General features: G+C 42.2%; 1 protein-coding gene across 2 annotated transcripts in view; it reads right to left on the bottom strand.

Annotated features, from left to right (window-relative positions):
• Nucleotides 1-19,934, bottom strand: part of si:dkeyp-121d4.3 (uncharacterized) — a 55,191-nt gene that overhangs the window by 21,284 nt on the left and 13,973 nt on the right. For both annotated transcript variants that reach the window (XM_057847621.1, XM_057847620.1), the window contains exons 7-17: nucleotides 19,702-19,920; nucleotides 15,921-16,067; nucleotides 13,520-13,918; nucleotides 12,971-13,117; nucleotides 9,342-9,518; nucleotides 5,872-6,015; nucleotides 3,706-4,080; nucleotides 692-829; nucleotides 505-618; nucleotides 401-438; nucleotides 146-331 (exon numbers count right to left, since the gene is read on the bottom strand). In XM_057847621.1, the coding sequence (XP_057703604.1) occupies nucleotides 146-331; nucleotides 401-438; nucleotides 505-618; nucleotides 692-829; nucleotides 3,706-4,080; nucleotides 5,872-6,015; nucleotides 9,342-9,518; nucleotides 12,971-13,117; nucleotides 13,520-13,918; nucleotides 15,921-16,067; nucleotides 19,702-19,920 (2,084 nt within the window). The remainder of the gene's footprint in view (nucleotides 1-145; nucleotides 332-400; nucleotides 439-504; nucleotides 619-691; nucleotides 830-3,705; nucleotides 4,081-5,871; nucleotides 6,016-9,341; nucleotides 9,519-12,970; nucleotides 13,118-13,519; nucleotides 13,919-15,920; nucleotides 16,068-19,701; nucleotides 19,921-19,934) is intronic.

The raw sequence follows: 19,934 nt of genomic DNA on the forward strand, positions 1-19,934 counted from the left end.
CATTTTTTTGCCATGACATGGCAAAATGGATTTTGCCACATGGTGAAAAAAATGCCACATGGCAAAATCCGTTTTGCCACACAGCAAATACCACTTGTGGTTCTCGCCGTCTCAAATTTTTGGTTACCTTTTTCGACAAGCTTACCGTTCTCGACTCCCGCTCCTTCCGCGAAAGCTGCTTCTGCGCTCATGGTCCGGGCTGGGGCTCCGGCGCTTTTGAATTTCGCGTCCGAATTTGTCTTTGGGCGCGGCCGGACTGCGGCGAGGGCTGTCGGAGCGGGACTTGTCCTGAGATCGCAATTGCTTCACCACCGTCTTCAGCTGCGCCTTCCTTTAACGGATTAAAAAATTGTCACGGTAAATCTGAACATTCCCGCGCGGAACCGACCGACTTACTTACTTGGAGTCTTCCGCAGCCTTGGCCAGCTTGATGGTCATCTGAGGAGGAAAACCGAGGTACCTGTTTTTCCTGTCCGATCAAGAGCCAAAATTGAAAAATCTTACCTTTCCTTTGCCAGTGGTGGCGACGCCTAGTTTCTTGGCTGGTAGGAACACGCTCTCAGTACACGAGTAAGGTCTGACTCGGATGGCCTGGTGGCCACCTGCCGCTTCCTCATGCTGGAAGCAAAATGGCCAGACGTCAACATAGAGGCTGCCCATCGGCCTCTATCCCCGCCACGCGCCGTCTTACCGGGACCACGCTGAACTCCACCTTCTCGTTGAGCTCCAGCTTTCTTTTTCCGATGACTTCCGACAAGTAGAAGAAGAGCTGAGGGTTCTGCGTGCACTTAATGAGTCCAGAGTCCTCAGAGAACTCAATGACGATCCCCTGCGGATGTGTTAGAAAAGACTCAAAAATTGAGGGATTTTCAAAGGCCAAAGCCAAAACAAATAAAAAAAAAAAAAACCAATAATTCAGCTGATTCCCGATGTCTAAAGCAGATTTTTAAAACTGAAATTTGATGCCAATTTTTTTTTAAAACAGGTTGAATTTGAAACACTCATCATATAAATGTCTATATAGGAGGTTAAAAATGTTTCGTCCCGTCTGCTACTACTTTTTGTGACACTGGCCACTAGGTGGTGCAAAATCATAATTAACAAAGCTCAAGACCCAAGCAGTTATAACATTTATTCTTTTACATTGGTTATTTATCAGCTGACATCAGCCAATCTAGCAAAATTCCATCTATCGCCACAATATATCGGTAGACCTTCATAAGAAATATCTCACTCAGTTAAAATAACAGGTATCTAATTATATCAGCCGATATCGGGCTATCTTGGAAAAAAAAAAAAAAGTCCATATATCGGCCCGATATAGTAGCTAGCCAACATACTGTATCGGTCGACCATCATGAGAAAGATTAGCATCCAAGCAGCTAACACAAGTTCTTCTATTATATTGGCTATATGTTGGCCGATGGCAGATCTTGAAAAAAAGTCCATATATTGGCCCGATGTATCGGTCAACCTTTAACCAACCAGAGAACATAAGTTATCTTATTATATCGACCAATATCGGGCGATCTTTCTTCTTCTTCCTGCCTTAGACGGGTGCGGACGTGTTTTCCTCCCTGCTCCTGCTTGCTGCTGCTATCTTCGTCAGTCTAGTCTGTTTGCTTTTTTTTTTTGTATTTCCTCTGTGGATCAACTGTGCTGGTCTCTCATATGAAAATGGATGTGAGTAGTTGCTCTCAGCGCAATTGACAAGATTTTTTCAACAAGACACGGTGCATAATGAGTGCCGTCTTGCCCAGATGGGACCTTCACAGCTGCATATGTGAGAGATTCATGGGATCACTGGAAGCCAGCGTGTCTTGCTGTCCTATCTGTGGAAGATATCAAGGATATTTGGCTGTTTGGCGTGACGGTCCTGGGGTTCCTTCTGCTTGGCTTAGGAGGTGCCCTGCTCCAAGACGGCGGCTTTCAAGGAAATCAACAAATTGACCACGGATTAAACGGTGCGATTCAAAGCATTGGAAGACCGCGTCGAGGCTCGGATCGAGAACTGGCTCCATGGACTCACGGTTCGGTCCGAGGAAGGATGGAGAAAAGTGGATGTAATCTTGCGCCAGGTGACTGAACTGTCGAGGCAGACCGCGACTATTGGCAATGGCTTAAGCGACCTGAGGTCTTGCCTACGCAATGAGGAGCGTGAATTTGACACAAGACCAACCGTATTTGGGCATTTTAAATTACTTATTCGGTTTAATTCGATTATAATTTTCCTTTCAAAACAACAAAAAATCCCTGCACGTGACCTGTGCGTCGTGTCATATCCCTGCTATGTTGTATGATATATGTGTGTCTACTTGTAACTTGCTCTGTAATTTCGGAAGAAGAAAGAAGTTGGCGGCGCGGACCGTCTGCAGCGGCCCGATACTCACTCATCGAACAGAATTTCATTGTCATCTGTTGTCATCTTGTGAAAGCTGATGTCAATGACAAACAAATCTCTGAATCTGATCTTGAAAAAAGTCCATATATCGGCCCGATATAGTAGCTAACCAACATATCAGTCGACCATGATAAGATTAGCATCAAAGCAGCTAACATAAGTTCTTCTTTTATATCGGCTTTACATTGGCTGATGGCCGATCTTGAAAAAAAGTCCACATATCAGCCCGATATATTAGCTTGCCAACTAACCTGTTGATCTTTATGAGACAAAATTAGTATCCAAGCAGCTAACATAAGGTCTTCTGTTCTATTGGCTATATATGGCAGATTTTGAAAAAAGTCCATCTATCGCCCCGATATATCAGTCGACCTTTATAAGAAAGATCCCCACTACATAAGTTATCATATCGACCGATATCGGGCGATCTTGAAAAAAGTCCATATATCAACCCGATATAGTAGCTAGCTAACATATTGGGCGACCATGATGAGAAAAATTAGCATTCAAGTAGCTAACATAAGTTCTTCTATTTCATCGGCTATATATTAACAGATGGCCAATCTTGAAAAAAGTCCCTATATCGTCACTATATAGTAGCTATCCAACATATCGGTCGACCATAATGAGAAGGATTAGCATCCAAGCAGCTAACGTACTCCAAGTTCTTCTATTATATCGGCTATATATTGGCTGATCTTGAACAAAGTCCATATATCGGCCCAATATAGCAACTACCTAACATATCGGTCGGCCATCATGAGAAACATTAGCATCCAAGCAGCTAACATCAGTTATTTTATTATATTGGCTACATATTGGCCGATAGTCAATCTTGGAAAAAGTCCATATATCGGCCCGATATAGTAGTTAGCCAACATATCGGTCAACCATAATGAAAAAGATTAGCATCCAAGCAGCTAACATAAGTTATTCTATCATATTGGCCACACATTGGGCGATGGTCGATCTTGAAAAAAGTCCTTCATTGGCCCGATATATCGTCTGATTGATACATCGGTCGATCTCTACTCAAAAGATTCAATCCAAAAATGCATTGGACATTTAGCTAACCCGACGGCAGCCATGAGTTAACATGGAAGTGACCCGAAAAGGTCCTGAATTCAGAAATGCCTTTAGTGAAGAGAAAGTGACCGTAAATCTACAGAAAGTGATGCGGGAACACCCCAAAATTAACAAGTGCCGCAAAAATCAAGAAAAAGTCGACCTAAGTTATTCAGAACTGCCCCAAAATCAACAAGAAGTGACCCGGAACTACCCCGAAAATTAGCGTGAGGACTTACGTGTCGTCTTTGTTCCGTGGATTCTTCGAAGGAAGACGGGAGGATCTCCACAAGAGTGGCTCGTTCTTCTTTGCTCTCCCGATTGGTGGCCACGTTGAAGCGCACCTTGTCGCCGATTAACAGGGTGGCGCCGGAAAGAAGGTCAGCGGGGCCGAAAGGCAGCCTCTTCTGCCGATCCTCCACAGTCATCACCAGGAGGCCATCCTCTTCGGAGCACTCAGTTTTGCCGTTCGTCTCTACCGTCTTGACTTCTACTTTTTGTTCTGAATCCGTCACTTCCTGCTTGATCGTCAGTCCCTCCTCTTTGATGGGTTGGTCGTCCGGAGTCTCCGCTTTGACCTTAGTGAGCGCCTCCTCCACCTCCTCCTTCTTCACCTGCAGGAGAAGAAGGTCCACCCGATGCAGTATTACTTATGATTAGTAGTGTTGCATCAATAAAAGTAAGGCGGGAAAACAGGAAAGTAGGCTAGCGGGCTTGTGTAGTCTTCTAGCAAAAACAATTACATAAGCTAAGCTTCTGGACTAATGAGGTATTAGCTTTGTCAGATGGAGGGGAAAACAAGGGGACCGCTAGCAAGCAGCTACTAGCTACTAATGTGGTATAATGACAATGACGTGCACTTAGAAAGACGTTAGCTTTGTTAGAAAGAGACGAAACTTAAAAAAGGCTAGTGAGATTGCATCTGATAGCTAAAATAATTATACAGGAGCTGAACAAACATACTAATGTGGTATTAGCTTTGTTAGAAGGAGGGGAAACGAGGAAAATTAGGCTAGCGAATGTGTGCCGTCTGCTAGCAGAAGTGATTAGCACAGGAGCTATGCTAACATACTAATATGGTATTCGCTCTGTTAGAAGAAGGAGGGAAAACGAGGAAAAGTAGGCTAGCAAACTTGTGTGTCGTCTGCTAGCAGAAGTGATTAGCACAGGAGCTAAGCTAACATACTAATATGGTATTCGCTCTGTTAGAAGGAGGGAAAACGAGGAAAAGTAGGATACCAAACTTGTGTCGTCTGCTAGCAAAAGTGATTAGCACATGAGCGAAGCTATCGTACTAATGTGGTTATGGCTTTATCAGAGAGGAAGTGGGGAAGAATAGTGATCTTGTGCATTGTGCGAGCAAAAGTGATGAGCACATGAACTTGGCTAACGTAGCTACTAATGTGGTTTAGCTTCTTAAGAAACCGGGAAAACAGGCAAAAGTAGGCTGGCAACTTGTGTAGTCTACTACTAGCATAAGCGATGAGCACATGAGCTAAGCTAACGTAGCTACAAATGTGGATTAACTTTGTTAGTAGGAGGGGAAACGGAGAATAGTAGGCTACACTGCTAGCAAAAGTGATTAGCACATAAGCTAAGGTAATGCAATAATGTGATATTACGACGAAATAAGCACTTATAAAGACGTTAGCTATGTTAGAAGAAGAGGAAACTGGAAAAAGTAGGCTAGCGAACTTGTGTCGTCTGCTTGTAAAACTGATTAGCGCATGAGCTAAGCTATCGTACTAATGTGGTATTAGCTATATCAGAAGGAGGGGAAATGGGGAGAAGGAGTGATCTTGTGAATTCTGCTAGCAAAATTGATGATTGCATTAGCTTGGCTAACATAGCTACTAATGAGGTTTAGCTTTGGCCGAAGTAGTGAAAACTGGCAAAAGTAGGCTAGTAACTTGTATAGTCTACTCCTAGCATAAGTGATTAGCACATGAGCTTGGCTAATGTAGCTACTAATGCGGGCTAGCTTTGTTAGAAGGAAAACGGAAAAGTTGGCTACTCTGCTAGCAAAAGTGATTAGCCCATGAGCTAGGCTAATGTACTAATGTGATAAAATTGCACTTAATACATTAATTATTTCGACATGATGATTGTTTTTTAAATGTTCTCTTTTTCAGTAAGTATTTTGAGATAGGGTTAGGCTTTTATTGTACATACTTCGTATGTAGAGGTACCACTGTACTTTACATTAAGGTTACTTTTGCAGCAATTTAGTACTAAAAGGAAAAAAAAAAATTTGTATCCATCCATCCATCTTCTCTTGCTTGTATGTTTTTTAAAAAATATGGTATCGGTATCATCCGATAAACACAACCGGGTAGTAGAATCGGTATTAGAAGCTAAAAAAACACATGTATTGGGTCAACACGAATGACTGCAGCTAGACTGACCCGTGTTGGCAGCTGTTGGTCCGGGGCCTCCATTTTGAGACTGTGGCGTTTTCCGGCCGATTTGAGGACAGTGCCGTCGAAGCGCTCCTTGCTAATATCCAGCTGGGTATCAGGAACGGGCACGCTGAAGCCTAGCGGCGTCCACTGGGGAAAGAAAAGACAGGAAGTTAGCGGATGGACGCTCCGGAGACGTCACAACTAGAGGTCCACCTATACAGTGGGGCAAATAAGTATTTAGTCAACCACTAATTGTTTGTTGTTGTAAAAGTTTTTACACTTGAAAATGGGTGAACATGGGTAAACCTCAACCATGAGAGACAAAATGTGGGGAAAAAAAAACAGAAAATCACATTGTTTGATTTTTAAAGAATTTATTTGCAAATCATGGTGGAAAATAAGTATTTGGTCAATACCAAAAGTTCATCTCAATACTTTATGTACCCTTTGTTGGCAATAACGGAGGCCAAACGTTTTCTGTAATTCTTCACAAGCTTTTGACACTGTTGCTGGTATTTTGGCCCATTCATCCATACAGATCTCCTCCAGAGCAGTGATGTTTTGGGGCTGTCGTTGGGCAACACGGACTTTCAACTCCCTCCACAGATTTTCTATGGGGTTGAGATCTGGGGACTGGCTAGGCCACTCCGGGACCTTGAAATGCTTCTTACGAAGCCACTCCTTTGTTGCCCTGGCTGTGTTTTTGGGATCATTGTCATGCTGAAAGACCCAGCCACGTCTCATCTTCAATGCCCTCGCTGACGGAAGTAGATTTTCACTCAAAATCTCTCGATACATGGCCCCATTCATTCTTTCCATTACACAGATCAGTCGTCCTGGTCCCTTTGCAGAAAAAAAGCCCCAGAGAATGATGTTTCCACCCCCATGCTTCACAGTGGGTATGGTGTTCTTCGGATGCAATTCTGTATTCTTTCTCCTCCAAAAACGAGAACCTGTGTTTCTACCAAAAAGTTCTATTTTGGTTTCATCCGACCATAACACATTCTCCCAGTCATCTTCTGGATCATCCAAATGCTCTCTAGCTAACCGCTAACGGGCCTGGACGTGTACTGGCTTCAGCAGGGGGACACGTTTGGCAGTGCAGGATTTGAGTCCCTGGCGGGGCATTGTTTTACTGACAGGTAGCCTTTGTTACTGTGGTCCCAGCTCTCTGTAGGTCATTCACTAGGTCCCCCCGTGTGGTTCTGGGATTTTTGCTCACCGTTCTTGTCATCATTTTGACGCCACGGGGTGAGCTCTTGCATGGAGCCCCAGATCGAGGGAGATTGTCAGTGGTCTTGTATGTCGTCCATTTTCTAATAATTGCTCCCCCAGTTGATTCCTTTACACCAAGCGTGTTAGCTATAGCAGATTCAGTCTTCTCAGCCTGGTGCAGGTCTACAATTTTGTCCCTGGTGTCCTTCGACAGCTCTTTGGTCTTGGCCATAGTGGAGTTTGGACTGATAGATTGTGGACAGGTGTCTTTTATACCGATAATGAGTTAAAACAGGTGCCATTAATACAGGTAACGAGTGGAGCCTCGTGAGAAGAAGTTAGATCTCTTTGACAGCCAGAAATCTTGCTTGTTTGTAGGTGACCAAATACACTCTAATTTGGAAATAGATTCTTTAAAAATCAAACAATGTGATTTTCTGTTTTTTTCGCCCTACATTCTGTCTCTCATGGTGGAGGTTTACCCATGTTGACGATTACAGGCCTCTCTAATCTTTTCAAGTAGGAGAACTTGCACAATTGGTGGTTGACTAAATACTTATTTGCCCGACTGTATGGGATTTTCAAAGGCTGATACCGAATTTATCTGGTTGTACGATGTAATAAATGGTATTCTATCCTATTCTTCAAAAAATTCCGGGATTGTCTTGATCAAAAATTGGCCAACAGATGGTGCAAAATCACCATTACCACAGATCACAACACAAAGACTGATCATAGAACTTATACAATCATATCGGCTAATGAGCAATCTTGAAAAAAAGTCCATACAGTTTAGTCCAGGGTTACGAACGACTACCGTTCCTACGCTATTGATGTAACCCGAATTTTGAAAAACAAGAATTATACGTCATATTTAGTGCTGCAACGATTAATTGATGAACTCGAGCAATTCGATTAGGAAAAAAGCTTCGAATCAAAATTTTCTGCTTCGAGGACTCATTAGAGTGGTGTTGTCATAGTTTATTTTGGAAGTGTTGCATTTGGTTTTGATTTGGTGAATACACTGCCCGCTATTGGCAAGAGTCAATATGACATTACTCATAGCTCCCTGTTAAGTCCAACGAATACGTTTTTGTTTTAGCTAATGTTTGATCATGCATTCGTTTAGTTTAGAAGCATAGTTAGCTGTTCTTTTGTGGGAATATGTGTTTGAGCAATTTGTGGAGAGAATCGTTCTAAAAAAAGTTAGCATTTTATAGCATTTAAGCTAGCTAATTTTTGCTATTCAAGTAAGCCAATTGCTCTTTTGTTGTACTTAGATCCTCACTTGTTATTTTATTATATAATTTGAGGCTAAACTCGGGTATTTTAATTTATTTTTATACGGAAGTGCAATTCTGCATTTTTTGGAGAAACAGTCGGGAATTTTATTTTGTATTCGCATTTAATGCTCTTCTAAAAGTGCAATTTTAGCTCCTAAAAATTATTTTGCAACGCAGTAAATGTTCCTAATTCGATTAATCGATTATTCGAACCAACTAATTCATAGATTAATCTACTACTAAAATATGGCTGAATGCAGCTGCTCCCTAAGGTCGACATAAGGTTCATAAGTATTTGTTTGAGCTAAAATGTTTGTTTATGCATATGTAATTTAGCTTATTCAGCAGCTTTTTGGTTGGAATATGTGTTTGAAAGATTTGTTACGCGTATCGTACAAAAAAATAATTAAAAAAAAGTTAGCATTTTATAGCAATTAAGCTAACGGACTTGCTACACGAGTTTTTGTTCTGTTGGACTAAGATCCTCAGTTTTTTTTTAGGCTAAGCGCTGGTATTTTAATTGATTTTAAATGCATTTATTGCTGTTGTGAAATGAAAGCGCAATTCTGAATATTTTGAAGAAACAGGTATTATATTTTATATCTGCATTTAATGTTCTGTTGAAAGTGCAATATGAGCGAGTCAAAATAAAATTTATTGCAGGCATAAAAACACTTATTTGTTTAACATCTCCTAAAATTTATTCTGCTGTGTTTGTAATCGAATTACTCGATTTTTCAAACTAATTGTTTGAGTAATTGATTACCTAAATAATCGATAGCTGCAGCCCTAGTCATATTAATAAAGTAAAAAATCTGATAGTGAGATACAATAAGGTATTGTTTACGCGTTACGCGACTAAAAAACAAAAAAAACAAAAATGAATGGAGACAAAATGGCGGACAAGATCGTAAGTCTAGTACATCGAAACCCGGGGCCTAGCTGTATATCGGTCGTCCATATGTCACGGCCCACCTTGTCTTTGGCGGCAGCGAGCGCAGCGATCGCTGCTTCCTTGCGGCCCCTCTCTTTGTTTTCCGCCACTTCCTTCTTCTTTTCCTCCTCCTCTTCCCGCCTTCTTTTCTCCGTCATGGCTCGATCGGCATCCATCTTGGTCCTACGGAGTCTGACGGCTCTCTTGTTGTCCTCGTCCTGAGCAGGGTTGGAGTTAGTTACGCAAAGAAAGTCATATATTTCACTTTACTTGTAGAAATAGTCACGTCTGATATATATTATACTATTATTATTATTTCTTATTTACTTTTTTTCCTCAGGAATGTCAGTCGAGTAGCACAACAGCTAACATTTTTGTTAAGGATAAGGGACGCGTACGTGCTTGTTAAAGACTGGCCTCAATGAATAAAAGTCAACAACTTCTGGGTCACCACATATTGAAAATGATACAAACCAATATTGAATATAGTGATCCCTCGCTACTTCACGCTTCAAACATGACGCTCTTCGTTCCATCGCGGATTTTTTTTTCCCAATTAAAAAAATAATCAATACGGATGAGATGTCCCGATCCAATCACATAGTCTCACTCTCCCTCCTACTCCTCTTAATGGTCAGGTAGGGCGTTGGAGTTGCTTATTAAAGTTCACGATGATTGACAGACATCAAGGTTTGATCTTGCCAGAGATACCTGGAAGCAGAAAACGTCAAAGGGCCGCATGCGTCAATCATCATTTATCTTGTTAAACAGCTGCTGTGGCAACTCATTGTAAGTAAGCAGCTTGAGTGGATTTAAGTGGTCTCACTCAATGAAGCATTTAATAAAGAAAAGCATTTTTCAACTTTATTTTTGTTTAAGAATAATTCAGTTGGACAGTAACTTGTTTAAAACCTATCATATTAATTAATTAATAAGTAATAGGGCTGTCAAACGATTAAAATTTTTAATCAAGTTCATCACAGCTTAAAAATTAATCGTAATTAATCGCAATTCAAACCATCTCTAAAATATGCCTTATTTTTCTGTAAATTATTGTTGGAATGGAGAGAAGACACAAGACTGATATATACATTAAACATACTGTACATAAGTACTCTATTTGTTTATTATAACAATAAATCAACAAGATGGCATTAACATTATTAATATTCTGTTAAAGTGATCCATGGATAGAAAGACTTGTAGTTCTTAAAAGATAAATGTTCGTACAAGTTATAGAAATATTATGTTAATATTTTCGTTTTAATTTGTAAAATTTACAATAAAAAAAATTAACTAGTAGCTCGCCATTGTTGACGTCAATAATTACACAATTCTCATGGTGCTGAACCCATAAAATCAGTCGCACCCAAGCGCCAGCAGAGGGCGACAAAACTCCAAAAAACACAAGTAACAAGTGCACATGACCCTGAGCTGTCATTTTAATCTGTTTGAGCGGGGAATGTCCGTTAATTGCGTCAAATATTTTAACGTGATTAATTAAAAAGATTAATTACCGCCCGTTAACGCGATAATTTTGACAGCCCTAGTAATTGATTAGATATCCTAATTAATTTGGTCAAATTAAAAAAAAAAAAAAATGTTCATAATACATGTGTGATACATCATTAGAAAGCTTAAAATCTCTTTTCGGGGGGAAGAAAAATTTTGAACAGGAGGGCATTTAAAAAAAAAAATAACAGCAAAACCCTAACTATAGGTGAGAGCATAATTAAAGCACCATGATTTTAATGAGATATTATCGCATACTTACCTTGTTTCGATCAAAAAACTCCATGTAGACACTCACGACTGTCAAGACACAGCTGTGAATGGCCACAGCCAGATTTTGGGGGGCTTTTATGGGTGAAACATGGTAATAGAACAAGGGTCGCGATGCAGAAATCGCAGACATCGAGGAGTGGTCGAGATTTTCATTTATAAATAAATAAACAAATAATTATTTAGTCAACCACCGATTGTGCAAGTTTTCCTACTTGAAAAGATTAGAGAGGCCTGTAATTGTCAACATGGGTAAACTTCAACCATGAGAGACAAAGTGGAAAAAAAAAAAAAAAAAATCACATTGTTTGATTTTTAGAGATTTCCAAATTAGAGTGGAAAATAAGTATTTCTGGCTGTCAAAGAGGTCTAACTTCTTCTAACAAGGTCTAAAGAGGTCTAACGAGGCTCCACTCGTTAGCTGTATAAATGGCACCTGTTTTAACTCATTATCGGTATAAGAGACACCTGTCCACAACTCAGTCAGTCACACTCCAAACTCCACTATGGCCAAGACCAAAGAGCTGCCGAAGGACACCATAGACAAAATTGTAGACCTGCACCAGGCTGGGAAGACTGAATCTGCAATAGGTAAAACGTTTGGTGTAAAGAAATGAACTGTGGGAACAATTATTAGAAAATGGAAGACATACAAGACCACTGATAATCTCCCTCGTTCTGGGGCTCCATGCAAGATCTCACCCTGTGGCGTCAAAATGATAACAAGAATGGTGAGCAAAAATCCCAGAACAACACGGGGGGGCCTATAGTGAATGACCTACAGAGAGATGGGACCACAGTAACAAAGGTTATTATCATTAACACAATGCGCCGCCAGGGACTCAAATCCTGCACTGCCAAACGTGTCCCCCTGCTGAAGAAAGTACACGTCCAGGCCCCTCTGCAGTTTGCTAGAGTATTTGGATGATCCAGAAAAGGACTGGGAGAATGTGTTATGGTCAGATGGAACCAAAATAGAACTTTTTGGTAGAAACACAGGTTCTCGTGTTTGGAGGAGAAAGAATACTGAATTGCATCCGAAGAACACCATACCCACTGTGAAGCATGGGGTGGAAACATCATGCTTTGGGGCTGTTTTTCTGCAAAGGGACCAGGACGACTGATCTGTGTAAAGGAAAGAATAAATGGGGCCATGTATCGAGAGATTTTGAGTGAAAATCTCCTTCCGCCAGCAAGGGAATTGAAGATAAGACGTGGCTGGGTCTTTCAGCATGACAATGATCCCAAACACACAGCCAGAGCAACAAAGGAGTGGCTTCGTAAGAAGCATTTCAAAGTCCTGGAGTGACCTAGCCAGTCTCCAGATCTCAACCCCATTGAAAATCTGTGGAGGGAGTTGAAAGTCCGTGTTGCCCAACGACAGCCCCAAAAAACACCACTGCTCTAGAGGAGATCTGCATGGAGGACTGGGCCAAAATACCAGCAACAGTGTGCGAAAAGCTTGTGAAGAGTTACAGAAAACGTTTGGCCTCCGTTATTGCCAACAAAGGGTACATAACAAAGTATTGAGATGAACTTTTGGTACTGACCAAATACTTATTTTCCACCATGATTTGCATATTAATTCTTTAAAAATCAAACTGTTTTTCTGTCCCCCCCCCCACATTCTGTCTCTCATGGTTGAGGTTTACCCATGTTGACAATTACAGGCCTCTCTAATACCCTTAAGTGGGAGAACTTGCACAATTAGTGGTTGACTAAATACTTATTTGCCCCACTGTACTAGTTTAAGTTAAAGAGGGGTGCAAGAACAGAAACAGCTTTTTCAGCCTTGTCTGTTTTCCAGCATACAGTATATATTTTGAGGGGGGCACAACTTCGTGGTTTTTCACTTACACCCAAACAACGGGCTCCCGTCAAGGCTCACCTGAACCACTGTGAACTCCACCTCCGTTTTGACATCGGCGTCGTCGAACTCTGTGTCGCTGAAATTGTCGCGGAGGTCAAAGGGCAGTTCCCCATGCTCCTTGGAGATGAGGACGCCATCGGGCTCCCCCAGTCGGTCGATGATGCCCTGGAAGGGGAGAATGCTGTAAGCTAGGGGCAGAGGTGGCTACTATCGCGTTACATTTACTGGCTACTATACTGATGACGATGTTTTTAAAACAACATTAAAAGAAGTTACTCAGTACTTGAGTAATCTTTTTACCCAGTACTTGCACTTGAGTAATATTATTTGGAAGTTATAGTTACTGGAGTACAATTTTTATTGACATTGTTCCAAAATTAAATGTTAATTGTGAACCAGTACTAGAGTATTCTTTACACCAAATACTTGAATTTTTGGGATGACTATTTTTTACTTTTACTTGGATAAGATTAAAGTAACGCTACAGTACAATTTTGTTGTTTACCTTGTTATTAAATAAATTAAGACACTACGTATAAGTGGAAACTAAATGCTTCTAATATATACCAATTCTCGCTTCTCGTTGGTGAAACCGAAGGTGAAGGGGATCTTGGGTCGGATGTTGGCGGCGCGCTTCTTCAGGCTCTTCTTGTCCACCAGCAGGCTGAGCAGCACGCGGTCGTTCTTGAGCAGGGTGACGCGGCAGTCCAGTCGGTCGAACGTCACGTTGGTTTGGAGGGGTCCGATGTTGGCGAAGATCTGACCCGGGTAGCCCTGCTTGTCGGCGGAGGGCTTCGTAACGGGTTGGCTGACCACGCCCTCGTACAGCTCCGTGTCAAGCCACGTGTCGGCCGACGCCGACTTGGACTTGCGCGGCTCCATGATTTTGGAGGTGGGGCCGCACAAGGTGAGGAGCAGGGACTCCTTCACTCGTCGCAGGCGGATGGCACGGTCGCCCGCTCGCAGCTAGCGGATGGGAGAGAAGGCGGCGTTAGATTTATAAAGTGGCGTTCTAAGCCTACATGGTGCCACGGGAGACGAGACCCTTTGGTCCCGCCTCCGGCCTGAAAAAAGCAAAAACAAACAAAAAAAACAACTACTGACTACTACCTCAAGAACACCATTCCTACTGTGAAGCATGGAGGTGGTTGCATGATACTTTGAGGGTGTTTTTCTGCGCATGGGACAGGACAATTGCACTGTATTAAAGAGAGGATGACTGGGGCCCTGTATTGTGAGATTGTGGGGAACAACATCCTACCTTCAGTTAGAGCAGAGGTCACGGAACCGCGGACCTCGGTCCGGTTCCGGACCCCCGAGCCGTCTGGACCGGATCTCAAGCTGTCCGGACTAATACACGTTGCAACAACAAAAATCATTTTTTTCTGCGGCTTTGAAGAGCGGAATTGGGCAACAATCAAAAACCTTAGCGGTGACGCGCATGAGCCAGCTAATGGGAGTGAAGCATTTGAAAGTTATTTTTAGAACAGCATGGCTCACACTCGCTTTCCAGACTCCGCGGAGTGACAGCCAAAAACTGAGCCGAATGAAGTTGGAGGAAGAGGCGAAAAGGTACGGCACATGGCGTGCTCAAAACGATGCAAGATTGATGCAGAAAACAGAGTGTTTAAGGAGGAGTAGACCAACTCATTTTTGTTCATTTTACTTGGCGGCAGCACAAGACCACTATGCCTCATCTGTTCAGAGACGGTGTTCTGCTAAAATCTGCTACATCAGCGAAACGTCCTACATTAGTCGAATTTGACACCCAAAGTGCAACCGTGCGCGCTAAACTTGTTTTGTTTGGATGATAAATACATTTTAAAAAAATAAATAAAATAAATTTGTGTATGAGACAGGCAGGTCTGTCAATTGAAAAATGTCTTGAGTGTGTTGCTAAGACCCGTGTGCGTCTATAAGAGGTGAGTACACAAATCTTCTTGTACTGTTTAGCCGTTATTGTTGTTTTTGAGGTGTTAATAGTTAGCGCTGAGCGCTAAGCTAATTAGCTAATTCGCTAACGTGTATTTTATGTGCAGAACGTGTAAAACCAATGATTAAGTAAAGCGGCAACACTACAAACATGTGAAATAGTACAGAAATCTTTGAAAACAAAGTATATTGGTTAAAAGAAGGCTCATTTCTAAAGAAATTTTGTTTCCAGAAAATGTGGAATTCATTCCACCTGTGTAAATTTTATTGTAATGGTGAGTGAAATAAGTACTCCCTTCAAAATGGTTAATGTTTTTGCACTTTCTTGTAAAAATAAATAAAGTAGCTTGAGGGCAGCTTTTTGTTGTATGGGCATATTTCCATCGTTCCTGTTGAATCATGAGTATATTTTAAATAAATAAATGGACAAAAATTTGTTGGTCTACTTTATTAATTAGTAATATACGACGCATCGATAATCGTGATAACCATGAGCATCGGCAATACCGTGATCATCGTTCAAGAATCCAATCGTAGCACCCTGAATTGCAATGGAATCGAATCAATTCGTGGGGTGGCTAAGATGGCACACCCCGATCAAGACACACACCCGTCTGTTGCTCGGGCCATCCCAAATAAAAAGCAAAGTGAAGGAGGGGCTAGTTAGAATGATTGCGGAAGCTGTATAGTTTCCCCTCATTCTCCTTGCTAGCTTTTCATCTAAATTGAGTGCCTTCTCTCCTTATTTTGGGTAATATTATGTCTACCTAAGGATTCGTATTTGAACTTGACAGCACACAGCCAGGAAAACCAAAGAGAGTCTCCGTAACAAACATAAAAAGGTCCTAGCACGGCTTAGCCGGTCTATAGACTTAAACCCAATAGATAACGACCAACCTGTCTTATAGAACCAAATAAATTATTCACAACTAATATTAAATAATTAACCTAACGTTATTTTAGGCTTCTACAAACTGATCTTTTTGACCCGATTTCATTTTTGGCATTCTGCAGATGGAATAAATGAAACGCTCACCTTGTGCAGGGTGAACTCCACTTCTTCGTTGATGTCGTCGGCGGTGAAGTCCACGTCGCTGAAGTTCTCTTTGAAATAAAAGGGAAGCTCGCCGTGCGCCTCCGACTTGATCACGCCATCTGCGTCGCCCAGGCTGACGATGACGCCCTGCCGAACGGGCGAGAGCGCGACAGGTGAGCGGACAGACAGATTGCGCCAGTGTTAAAGACTGCCCGATATACCGAATCCTTTCAGGATAGGCCGATGGACAAATATAAAGTTATGCTCTATGATGGAGTATTAAGGCCAAACCAAGAAAGAAAAAAATATACTGTACAGTGGGGCAAATAAGTATTTAGTCAACCACCAATTGTGCAAGTTTTCCTACTTGAAAAGATTAGAGAGGCCTGTCAACATGGGTCAACCTCAACCATGAGAGACAAAATGTGGAAAAAAAAGAAGAAAAAATCACATTGTTTGATTTTTAAAGAACTTATTTCCAAATTAGAGTGGAAAATAAGTATTTGGTCACCTACAAACAACATTTCTGGCTGTCAAAGAGGTCTAACTTCTTCTAACGAGGCTCCACTCGTTACCTGTATTAATGGCACCTGTTTTAACTCATTATCGGTATAAAAGACACCTGTCCACAACCTCAGTCAGTCACACTCCAAACTCCTCTTTGGCCAAGAGCTGCCGAAGGACACCATAGACAAAATTGTAGACCTGCACCAGGCTGGGAAGACTGAATCTGCAATAGGTAAAACGCTTGGTGTGAAGAAATCAACTTAGGGGGCAATTATTAGAAAACGGAAGACATACAAGACCACTGATAATCTCCCTCGATCTGGGGCTCCATGCAAGATCTCACCCCGTGGCGTCAAAATGATAAGAACGGTGAGCAAAAATCCCAGAACCACACGGGGGGACCTAGTGAATGACCTAGAGAGAGCTGGGACCACAGTAACAAAGGCTACTATCGGTAACGCAATGCGCCGCCAGGGACTCAAATCCTGCACTACCAGACATGTCCCCCTGCTGAAGCCAGTACACATCCAGGCCCGTCTGCGGTTCGCGAGAGAGCATTTGGATGATCCAGAAAAGGACTGGGAGAATGTGTTATGGTCAGATGAAACCAAAATAGAACTTTTTGGTAGAAACACAGGTTCTCGTGTTTGGAGGAGAAAGAATACTGAATTGCATCCGAAGAACACCATACCCACTGTGAAGCATGGGGGTGGAAACATCATGCTTTGGGGCTGTTTTTCTGCAAAGGGACGAGGATGACTGATCTGTGTAAAGGAAAGAATAAATGGCGCCATGTATCGAGAGATTTTGAGTGAAAATCTCCTTCCGTCAGCGAGGGCATTGAAAATGAGACGTGGCTGGGTCTTTCAGCATGACAATGATCCCAAACACACAGCCAGGGCAACAAAGGAGTGGCTTCGTAAGAAGCATTTCAAAGTCCTGGAGTGGCCTAGCCAGTCTTCAGATCTCAACCCCATAGAAAATCTGCGGAGGGAGTTGAAAGTCCGTGTTGCCCAACGACAGCCCCAAAACATCACTGCTCTAGAGTAGATCTGCATGGAGGATTCAGCCCAAATACCAGCAACAGTGTGTGAAAAGCTTGTAAAGAGTTACAGAAAACGTTTGGCCTGTTACTGCCAACAAAGGGTACATAACAAAGTATTGAGATGAACGTTTGGTATTGACCAAATACTAATTTTCCACCATGATTTGCAAATAAATTCTTTAAAAATCAAACAATGTGATTTTCTGTCCCTCTTCCCCAAATACTTCTTTGCCCCACTGTAATATCAAAAGAATGAGTTGTACTATTATGAGATTAAAGAGACAAAAAAAATCCTGTGGTGTACTATCTCCAAAGAAATTACGATTGGGCTTTGCTGTGGTATCAGGTCACTTCATGTTGATTTGGGGACATTTCGGGGACACGTCCTGTTGATATCGGGTCACTGATCTGAGGACATTTCGGAAACAATATCAGGTCACTTCATGTAGATTTGGGGACATTACGGGGACACGTCCTGTTGATATCAGGTCCCTTCCTGTTGATTTGGGGACATTTCGGTACACGTCCTGTTAATATCAGGACACTTCCTCTTGATTTAAGGACATTTTGTGGACACTTCCTGTTGATTTGGGGACATTTCGGGATACATTCTGTTGATATCAGATTACTTCCTGTTGATTTGGGGACACTTCCCATTAATATCAGGTCACTTCCTGGTGATTTGGGGACATTTCAGGGACACTTCCTGTTAATATCAGGTCACTTCCTGTTGATTTGTGGACACTTTGGGGACATGTGTTGACAGGTCACTTCCTTTTTATTTAGGGACATTTCAGGGACAGGTCCAATTGATATCAGGTCACTTCCTGTTGATTTGGGGACATTTTGGGGACAATATAAGGTCACTTCCTGTTGATCTGGCGACACTTTGGGGACATGTCATTGAGATCAGGTCACTTGGTGATGATTTGGGGACAATGTGAGGTCACTTGCTGTCGATTTGGGGACATTTCTGGACATGTGCTGGTGACAGCAAGACACTTCCTGGTAATTTCGGGACATTTCAGGGACACTTCCTGTTGATATTAAGGCATTTCCTGTTTGATTTGGGGACATTACTGGGAATTGTCCTGTGGATATCCTGTTGTTTCAGGGACATTCGGGGCTACTTCTTGTTGATACCAGGTCACTCCCTGTTGATTTCGGGACATTTTGGGGAAAATATCAGGTCACTTCCTGTTTATTTGGCGACACTTTGGGGATACCTCCTCTTGATATCAGGTCCCTTCCTGTTGATTTGGGGACACTTTAGGGACATGTCCTGTTGACATCAGGTCACTTGCTGTTGATTTGGGGACATTTCAGGGACAATATCAAGTCACTTGCTGTTGATTTGGGGACATTTCAGGGACACTTCCTGTTGATATCAAGTCATTTCCTGTTGATTTGGGGACATTTCGGGGACTATATCAGGTCAGTTCCTGTTGATTTGGGGACATTTCAGGATATGTCCTCTTGATATTGGGTCATTTCCTGTTGATTTGGGGACACTTTGGGGACATGTACTGTTGATATCAGGTCACTTCCTGTTGGTTTGAGGACATTTCAGGGACAATATCAAGTCACTTGCTGTTGATTTGGGGACATTTCAGGGACACTTCCTGTTGATATCAAGTCATTTCCTATTGATTTGGGGGCATTTCTGGGACATGTCCTATGGATATCAGGTCACTTGCTGTTGATTTGGGGGCATTTCGGGGACACATGTTGATATCAGGTCACTTCCTGTTGATTTGGGGACATTTGGGGTACACGTCCTGTTGATATCAGGTCATTTCCTGTTTATTTGGGGGACAAGTCCTGTCAATGACATTAACTTACTTGGGCACCAGTTGAATGTCAATGGGCTGTCATTATAAATGGTCAAAAGTCACAAGGACCTATGTTTTCCTGTCATTTAAAATGAATGGGAAATTTGGACGTACATGGCTTTCAGTGGCATCCCGTGAGCAATGAATGGGTCATTTTTTGGCAAATTCTGCACACAACTTTTATGCCCCTTTACTGACCTGGAATTTTTTTTATTTGTAAGATGCGATGTGGTCAAAATTGTCGGACGAGATACATTTTGGGGGAAAAAAAAGTTTTTTTCTCGAAAAAAGCCCGTTTACGGGCGAACGGAAAATTCTGGGGGTCATTGGAAAACATTTTGGACGAAAATGAAAAGGGCTGCCAAAAACAACACCGATCTGTAGTTTGAGCGCTAACCGTCTCTCGGGTCTCCTCGGTGTACTGGAAGGTTTCGGGTAGCTTGGGTCGGATGTTGGTGGCACGCCGCTTGTCGGTGACGATGTCGGTCAGCAGGTTGATGAGAACTTGGTCATTCTTCAGCAGCGTGACGGCGCTGTCTTTCCTCTCGAACGACAGGGTTAGCCTCACCGGCTGGACGTCCACGTGCACCTGACCGGGAAGCTGACGCTCGCCCGCCTGCGAATCCAGTA

This window comes from Corythoichthys intestinalis, chromosome 10 (assembly GCF_030265065.1).
Source record: "Corythoichthys intestinalis isolate RoL2023-P3 chromosome 10, ASM3026506v1, whole genome shotgun sequence".
NCBI lineage: Eukaryota > Metazoa > Chordata > Actinopteri > Syngnathiformes > Syngnathidae > Corythoichthys > Corythoichthys intestinalis.